This window comes from Girardinichthys multiradiatus, chromosome X (assembly GCF_021462225.1).
Source record: "Girardinichthys multiradiatus isolate DD_20200921_A chromosome X, DD_fGirMul_XY1, whole genome shotgun sequence".
Lineage (NCBI taxonomy): Eukaryota > Metazoa > Chordata > Actinopteri > Cyprinodontiformes > Goodeidae > Girardinichthys > Girardinichthys multiradiatus.
In genome coordinates, this window is record NC_061817.1 from 20,486,711 (window position 1) to 20,496,400 (window position 9,690).

At 38.3% G+C, this 9,690-nt stretch overlaps 1 protein-coding gene across 1 annotated transcript in view; it reads left to right on the forward strand.

Moving 5' to 3' along the window:
• LOC124862700 (extracellular serine/threonine protein kinase FAM20C-like) overlaps nt 1-3,711 on the forward strand; it is a 51,699-nt gene extending 47,988 nt beyond the window's left edge. Inside the window, exons 6-10 of the mRNA XM_047356762.1 lie at nt 625-805; nt 917-1,026; nt 1,137-1,218; nt 2,329-2,388; nt 2,972-3,711. Of these exons, the coding sequence (XP_047212718.1) occupies nt 625-805; nt 917-1,026; nt 1,137-1,218; nt 2,329-2,388; nt 2,972-3,230 (692 nt within the window). The 3' untranslated portion in view covers nt 3,231-3,711. The remainder of the gene's footprint in view (nt 1-624; nt 806-916; nt 1,027-1,136; nt 1,219-2,328; nt 2,389-2,971) is intronic.
• The last annotated feature ends 5,979 nt before the right edge of the window (nt 3,712-9,690 follow it).

The following is a 9,690-nucleotide window of genomic DNA, read 5'->3' on the forward strand; positions in this document are numbered from 1 at the left end:
TTATGTTTAGTCCTAATTCACTGCAATCTCATTTCAGGCTACAGATAGACCACAAGTTGAATAATCTCTATTATTATTTATATTTATTACAGCAAAGATTGTCCTTTTTTTTACTCTCATTGGGCTGAAAATATGTTCTTTAGTTCTGAACCTTCTCATGTGCAAATTGCATTTAGTTAGGGTGAAGTTTAACTATAGAGTTTGAAGTTTACAATCCAGTAACTGGAACACTGATAAGGAGTTACTTTTTCATTTCCTCCTTTTTTAACTTTTCACATTAATTTGCTTTAGTTACTCTGTTGTATGAAAACATATTTTTAACATTATATTAATATGAAAGTGAAAACAGTGTGAAACTGAAGTTGAATTTACTGTAATACTGATATTTCCATAAAATAGATTTAGGTCTTAACAACTTTAAAGATAAACAATTACCAGCTTCGCTTTAAATGAGCTAGGATCAATGTTGTTTTTTACTCTCCCTCCTCTTTGCCATTTCCATCTGCCTTCACATTTCCATCCTCAGTCATATTATATACACACAGTTATAATCTTTACATGAACACTTCCTCTATACTTCTCTCTTAAGCATTTCTAAATCTGTCTCCACTTTTTCCTCTTTAGCCAACAACGTCTGCTTCTACGGTGAATGCTCCTACTACTGCTCCACTGAGCATGCTCTGTGTGGTAAACCAGACCAGATTGAAGGCTCGTTAGCTGCCTTCCTACCAGACCTGAATCTGGCTAAACGCAAGACCTGGAGGAACCCCTGGAGACGCTCCTATCACAAGCGCAAGAAAGCAGAGTAAGCATGTTTACTTATGGCCAAACACATAATCAGGCTTTAATTCAGGAATTGTTTTATATTGTGTGTTGAAATTCATCAACACTTTTTCCCCACTTCACGTGTTTTTAGGTGGGAAGTGGATCCAGATTATTGTGACAAGGTGAAACAGACGCCCCCTTATGACCGTGGGACCAGATTGCTGGACATCATGGACATGACCATCTTTGATTTCTTAATGGGTAAGGCTGACAAATTATTTATTTTAAACTTATAGACAAAGTAAAAAAAACTTATTTCACTAATGATTTGTGATTATAAGAGATCACCTTAACGCTTTCCTATTGTACAGGCAACATGGATCGCCACCATTATGAAACTTTTGAGAAGTTTGGAAATGACACTTTTATCATTCACCTTGATAATGGAAGGGGGTAAATACATTTTATCTATTTTAGTTTTTCTGTTTTGACTTGGATTGTGTGTTGTACCTGTATCTGTCTCTGTGTATGGTTGCGTGTAGTATAGAGTAATTAAAGTATTCTGCAAAAGTGTTTATACCCCTTTAACTTTTCAGCTATATTTTTCATGTTTCAACCAGAAACGTCAATGTATTAATGTGGAATTTTATGTAACAGACCAACATAAAAGTGCAATAAGTGAAAGTAAAATTGATGTTTCTGAATTATTTGCAAATAATCTAAAATATGTGGCATGTATCTCTATTCAGCCCTCTATATTTTGATACACCTAAATTAAATCAAGAGCAACAATTTGCCTTCAGAAATCACCTAATTACTAAAGTCTTAATCTCGGTATGAATACAGCTGTTTTGTAAAGACCTCAGAGGTTTGTTAGAGAACATTAGCGAATCAACTGAGTAATGACATGCCAAGTTAGGAGAGCATTAATCAGAGAAGCAGCCAAGAGGCAAGAACTCCGGTGGGAAAATCGGTTGACAGGACAATTATTAGCTGTGCATTCCATCAATCTGACCTTAATGGAAGAGTGACAAGAAGAAAGCTCCAAAAAGGTTTTGCAGTTTGTCCCAAGCAATAAAGAAGAAGCAGCCGACATGTGGAAAAATGTGCCCTGTTCAGATGAGACCAAACTTGAACCTTTTGGTTGACATGGAAGACACTATGATGCACTATTCCTCCTAGAGAAACATGGTGGTGGCATTATAATGTTGTGGGAATGATTTTCCCCAGCAGAAACAAGGAAACTGGTTAGAGATGATAGAAAGTTAGTTGGCGTTAAATAAAAGACCATGCTAGCAGATTAGTTTTTCTTTTTGAAAACCACATATCATTTTCCTTCTAATTCACAATTGTCCACTACTTTGTGTTGGTCTATTACGTGAAATCCCAATAAAACACATTAAAGTTTGTTGTAACATGACAAATTTCATAAAGTTCAAGGTGCCTGAGTACTTTCCCATTACTTAACCTGTCTGTTTACTGCTTAAGGCCGCACAAATAATAAAGAGCTTGTTGAACACATTTGTGATTAATTATATATTTATATTTTCCCTTTACTTGTAGATTTGGAAAACACTCACACGATGAGCTGTCGATCCTTGTACCTCTAAGCCAGTGCTGCAGGTCAGATTGTTTATTCATTCACTGATTCTATAAGAGTTAATAATTTATTTCTATTTTAAAGTGTCAGTCTGATTTTTAGGCACAGTCTAAATATGATTAATACATTTCATTTAAGCACTTTGGCAGGGTTGTTGTAAAAATAATTTGCAATCTGCAATCTCATCGGAGTTGTCAACTACAGACTATAATGAAACTTGAACCGCAGCCTCACAGCCCATGACCTTCTAAATCATGTCTGACTGCAGCCAGTGACACTGATTTTCCAGGAGTCCTCTTTTAATATCGGAGTTGTTCCGGTTTATCCAAACCTATTTTTTTCTGTATTAAGCAAAGCTTAATATTTTCCTGTTGTGAAAGCTGTCCATAAAAACCTGCCCATGCATTCACTGCGTGGCTGCAGCCAATTATGACCACATAGGAAGTTTAGGAGGTCTAGACCTGTTGGATGTCCCTTTTAGATTTTTAATTAGTTCTTAATTTTTGAGTTATGGATCTAATTAGATTAAATTGGGTTAAAGTAGAGGAAAAATACTTATTTTTAAAAGCTGGATGCAGAAGAAATATTTTTTTTTTTTACTTTAAGGATCAAGAAGTCCACTTACCTGCGTCTCCAGCTGCTGGCCAAAGAGGAGTACCAGCTGAGTTCCCTGATGGAGGAGTCATTGCTGCGAGACCGGCTGTCTCCGATCCTCATCCAGCCTCACCTGCTCGCCATGGACCGTAGGCTGCGGCTGGTTCTGCAGGGCCTGGCGGGCTGCATAGAGAAAGAAGGCTATAACAACGTTGTGGAGGAGGACCTATCTGGTGACACAGCCACTCACAGGGGCCCAGGCCACAGGTAGTGAGGTCGAGAGTCCTCCAGGCTGACAACACTGACACATAGCCCTAATGGACCACACGCAGCGTTGGCTGTTTACCTATTGGGATTGGACCAAAAATCCCTCCTCTGAAATCAAGCTGAATTCAATGAATTCCAAGACTGCCGTCATTGCCTCTATAGAAACTTCTTTTAGATGTGTTTATAGAAACAATAAAAAAGAAACATGCTCACATGGAGGATTTATACTTGTCATATTTTATCTGTTTGAGACATAGAGGAACTTCTTCTTGTGTTTTGATTTTTGTCCTGTTATGATTTATGTGTTTTTATAACTGCATAACCAAATGCAACACACACTGACTGACTGAAGGGCATATAGTCAGACAATATAAGCTTTATTATTTACACAATGTATCAGAAGACTTTCTGATAAACAAAGCAAGATTAATTGTTTTAGTGAATGTTCCCAAACCTATTAAATGTCTGGAAACTAACATCTTATAGCCAGGTGTGTCCAAAAAGTGTGTTTGTAAGCTTTATTTCCCTTGGCACAGACTTACAGAAGAACAAGATGGATTTTACCACCTACTTCTAAAAAGTATAAATCAGAGATTAAGTATGTATTTTACACTGCATTACAGTAAGAATTCTGACTTTGCCTTAGTTCTGTTTTATTTAGTTTTTCCAATTTTTTAATCATTTGGTTTATCTTGCACTACATGCAATAAAGCTAACATTAAAAATAAATAAATAAACTTAGCAAACCCAAACAAAAAAAACTAAACATCTTTGGAATTCAACCAATGTCTTTTAATTGATAAAAACAGGTCTGAAGTTTGTTTGTTTAACCAGCTTAGCTATAATATCAACCTCTGCAATACAAAGTTTTTTCCTCTATATTCATATTGTGATTTGATGGCTAAAAAGTCTTCTTTATGCATTTGGTGCACCAAAAATGTATACCCTGCTGTCAGTCAGTCATTTTCTAAACCTTTTCTTGGTGGGTCACAGGGGAGCTGGTGCCTATCTCCAGCAGTCTATGGGCAAGAGGCAGGGTACACCCTGGACAGATTGCCAGTCCATTGCAGGGCAACACACAAACAACCAAGCACACACTCATTCATACACCTGAGGGCAATTTATAGTGACCAATTATCCTAACAGACATGTCTTTGGACTGTGGGAGGAAGCCAGAGCACCTGGTGAAAACCCACACATGCACAGGGAGAACATGCAAACTCCATGCAGAAAGACCCCTGGTTGGGAATTGAACCCAGGACCTTCTTGCTGCAAGGCAACAGTGCTACCAACTGCACCACCGTGCAGCCCTACCCTGCTGTCATTACCTATATATTCTACTTTTGCTTTAGATCCTGCAAAATACAGTATTCATTATAAATACTTTAGGTAGAACTACATCATAATACATAAAATAAAGTTTCCCAGAACTTAGATGTTGCTTTTTGGAACTCTTCTGGATCTTTCTGAATCTTTCAGGGAACTTTCCCGTTACTTATTCTCATTAGTCTTTCATTGACCTTCCTAGATACTTGAAAGAACTATCATGCAACTTTCAAGAAACAAACCATGTACTATTAGGAACATGCCATTGTACTTTCTGAAACTTTCATGCAGCTTACTGTGTACTTTTAGGAACCAGGCTTTGTTGTGTTGTGACTTGTTACAAAACTTTTATTGGGTATACATTTACCTTTACCAGAACATCCCAGGTGCTTTCCAGAAATTTCATAAAACTTTCCAGTTATTGTCTAACTGTTACCTGGTTCCATGAAAGTTTTGCAAAGTAAATGTTACATTTTAGGAAAGAACCAAGTTACAAGTCAACTCATAATACAGCCTGCCTCCTGAACATATGAAGCCACTAGTTCTGGGAGAGTTTATTGTAAGTTCTGGAATGCCTGGTAAGTTCCAGAAAGGTTCCTAAAATGTTCCCTGTAAGTTCAGTAAAGGAAAGGCTGTATCATGTATTGCCACCACACTTGGTAATTGTTTACTATCGAGCCTGACATTCCCTTGGATCACACTTTTCTGTCCAGATGATACCAAACTACAAAGATGTTTAATTTCACAGATTAAATTGTGGAAGTGTTGCCACTGCAATTGTATGTGTTTATGTTTTTTTTTTCCTCCTAAGAGTCGTGTGTATTGGCTAACCTGATACTTGTGCAATGCCAGAACTACAGTACTTGAATGTGTTTGGGTTAGCAGTATTAACGGGATTCCCAGGGCTTCAAACAGTGTGAAGTCGATGTAGAAGAAGTGGTTCTGGGTGAAAATGGGAACCTAAACGCATCATCCAGACACAGGGACAACCATTGGGCACTGTTTCAAGTTTTCAATATTTTCTGTGTAAATACCTATAAATATTTTGAAGAGGTATCGAGCTGCACTGCACATTGGTTTGCTTCTGTTTTCTGTTCTTGCATTGTTACTGTGAAGTTTACAACATGATTAAAGTGTGCAATAAAACAAAAAGGGGCCACAGTTGTTTTTATATGTGGATATGGTTGGAGATGTGTGAGGTTTAATGCTTGAGGCGTATCAAAAGTCTGTTAGAGACGAAAGGAGGACACGTGATGCTGTCCATGGTGCTGACGAAACACAGTGACTACTCTGTTGGTTCACGGTGGCTCTGTCCATGGTGCTGGGGTACCATATCACCACCACCAAGATTCAGTAATACAACCCCTGGCAAAAATTATGGAATCACCAGTCTTGGAAGATGTACTTTCAGTTGTTTAATTTTGTCGAAAAAAAAGCAGATCACAGACATGACACAAAACTACAGTTATTCTAAGTGGCAACTTTCTGGCTTTAAGAAACACTAAAAGAAATCAAGAAAAAACATTGTGGTAGTCAATAACAGTCACTTTTGTAGCTCAAGCAAAGGGAACAATTATGGAGTCAGGAAAACAGTATGCAATCATGAAAAAAGAAACAAACGAACACTTCAACACACCACTAGTACAGTACAGTGCAGGCTCTAAGGCATAGATTTCATGAATGACAAACAGTAGTCTTCATCAATCTGGCTCCAACCTTCTCTGATTGCTTTTGCCAGATCAGCTTTGCAGATTGGAGCCTTGTCATGAACCATTTTCTTCAACTTCCACCACAGATTTTCAATTGGATTAAGTTCCAGACTATTTGCAGGCCATGACATTGACCTTATTTGTCTTTCTTTATGGAATGTTTTTACAGTTTTTGCTCTATGGCTAGAAGCATTATCATCTTGAAAAATGATTTCATCATCCCCAAACATCCTTTCAATTGATGGGATAAGAAAAGTGTCCAAAATGTCAACATAAACTTGTGCCTTTAATTGAAGATGTAATGACAACCATCCCCCCAGTGCCTTTACCTGACATGCAGCCCTATATCATCAATGACTGTGGAAATTCGTATGTTTTCTTCAGGCAGTCATCTTTATAAATCTCATTGGAACGGCACCAAACAAAGGTTCCAGCATCATCACCTTGCCTAATGCAGATTCGCGATTCATTACTGAATATGACCTTCATCCAGTCATCCACAGTCTACAACTGCTTTTCCTTAGCCCACTGTAACCTTGTTTTCTTCTGTTTGGGTGTTAAAGATGGCTTACATTTAGCTTTTCCGTATGTAAATCCCATTTCCTTTAGGTGGTTTCTAACAGTTTGGTCACACGTCCAGTTTCCTCCCATTTGTTCCTCATCTGTTGTGCATTATCTGTTGATCGTACTCGTACTCGTCGTCTTCCGCTTCACACCCAGATTTCCCTCTCCTCAGACTCCTCCTCCACCTCCTCCGGGGGGAGCCCAAGGCGATCCCAGGCCAGCCGAGAGACATAGTCCCTCCAGCATGTCCTGGGCCGTTCCCTGGGCCTCCTCCCGGTGGGACGTGCCTGGAACATTACAGGGCATTTTCTGTTTTCAAGACATATTGCTTTAAGTTTTCTGTCTTGACATTTTGAATTCTTCCTTGGTCTACCAGTATGCTTGCCTTCAACAACCTTCCCATGTTATTTGTATTTGGTCCAGATTTTGGACACAGCTCACTGTGAACAACCAACACCTTTTGCAACATTGCGTGGTGATTTACCTTCTTTAAGACGTTTGGTAATCCTCTCCTATGTTTCAATTGACATCTCTCGTGTTGGTGACTTGATTCATGTCAGTCAACTTGGTGCAACAGCTCTCCAAGGTGTGATCATTCCTTTTTAACTGCAGACTAATGAGCCGATCTATTCTGATGCAGGTGTTAATTTTGGGAATTAAAATTTCCAGGGTGATTCCATACTTTTTTTCTCTGAATTGAGTGTTTCCATAATTTTTCCCTTTGCTTGAGCTAAAAAGGTGACTGTTACTGACTACCACAATAATTTTTCTTGATTTCTTTCAGTGTTTTCTATAAGCCAGGAAGTTGCCACTACTGTAATTTTGTGTCATGTCTGTGATCTGCTTTCTTTCGATAAAACAAAACAACTGAATGAACATCCTCTGAGACTGGTGACTCCATAATTTTTGCCAGGGGTTGTAGTAACACACACCAGCACATTATCTGTCCTCTTGGTGCAATCAAAACAGAATGATACAGACCCTTATAGATTGTCTTCAATAATTATGTGACCCATCGGCACTGCCAGTATAGGAAGATGTGAATTACATAAAGGTGAGATTTATTTAGGAATATGCATTATTAGCTGTTTATTAGTTGATCCAATTTTTTGCATTATAACACCTATCCTTTTAGAGCACAAACTAAGACTAAAATGTATATTTAGGTACATTTACAATTTTCTACTCAGTGTGAACAAAATTATACAATTTGTCTGTCAGTAGAGGGAGCCAGTGTTCTGTTTTTTCCGATTAAAATGGTAGAACGGCCAAAGTCCACTAGATGGGGGTAAAGCTTCGCTGAAATGGCTACCTTGTTTACAACTGTGACGTGTTTTGTTGGCCTGAAATGACATCATAGCTGGAGAATTACTTTTGCGTTTCACAGTAAGTATTGTTTTGTGACTTTTATTTAACCTCAAGGACACACTTAAGCTGAGTTTCCATCGAATTATGTAATAAGACAACACTGCCACCAAAGCTTCATCATGTTAGTAAACAGACACCTGTAGACCAAGATTAAATGTGAATATTAAAAATAGGTAGTGATGCCCTCGATAAAATAACCATGAGTTGTTTTTTTTATTCACAAAAAATTTAAGCTGTTAAATAACAGATATAATTACAGAAATAAGTAATTAACTTTTGTTGTTGTTCCCTTTTATAATTTTAATATGGTAACATTTTTAAGTCAACAAATTTGGAAGACAAAGAGAGACTTTTCTTCCCCTTCAAGCAGTCAGGATTATCAAGACCATTCTGAATCACTCCCACTGGTTTTGATGTTGATTACCCACCACAGCACACAGGCCCACATCCCCTCACCTCATTCAGGAGCAGCTTATCCTGCATAGTAACAGCATCAAACGCCACTGTCCTGCCTCTATGGCAACAGAGCCACCCCTTCCTGCCCTGCTTCCAATTGATCCAAAGTAGGTGTGATCCTCAAGCAACCTGGTTTCGCCTCCCTCCTGCTCCACCACCAGCTAACCTGAATGGATGTTTCTTGGAAACTTTAAAACCAGTGAAGGACGGAACATTATACAAACAAAATAATATAGCTATCATAGTTCATTGTAGAAATACTTCAACATTGTGGGGGATAATAGTTATTTAATGTTGGTGCAGGAAGTGTAAGGTACTGCTAAAAAGGTACTCAAAAATACTCTGGTTATGCTAACTGAAAATGCCTATAATTCAGTCAAAACAAAGTTACAGGCAGAAAAAGCAGTGAGACATCCCTGGGTTGGCTAAATTGGGTACGGAGATCTCTCCTTATGTACATTCCGAGCGGTACTTCCTTCTCTTTGTTCTTCTCCCAACCCTAACCTTCTGGGGTTACTGACAGGGCAAACAACATTTAGCATGCTCCGAATAGTAGAAAATTCGCATTCATAGCAAAGTAAGCACAAAAAACATCATCACACCAAACATCATAGTTAGGACAGATTTACATACATGCATACAGCACATGCGTAGCAAATTCAGTTTTTTTCAGTTTGAAAGGAAAAATAATCTACAGTTAAATAGGCAGGTTTACAAGCTACCCCACCATGAAATGTGTTTAGGAGGTGGTTGCAACAACAAAAACACTTCAAGATTTTTAATTGGGAGTGACCAAACTGAGCAGGATTATAAATACTAGGTTTGGACTTGCAGAAGAGTGATTGTTGATATACTGGACAAAGGAGGTTGATATGGAGCTGCCAAAGGAAGTAAAGGAGGACCAAATTGACACTTAAAGGACACAGTGAAAGAGGATGTGCAAAGGCCAGACGATCTGAAAATCTCTAGTATACAGAAACACATATCTAAACATATCCGTGGCCCTCTTTGGCAAAGTTGTCTTCTTAGGAAGCTCAACAC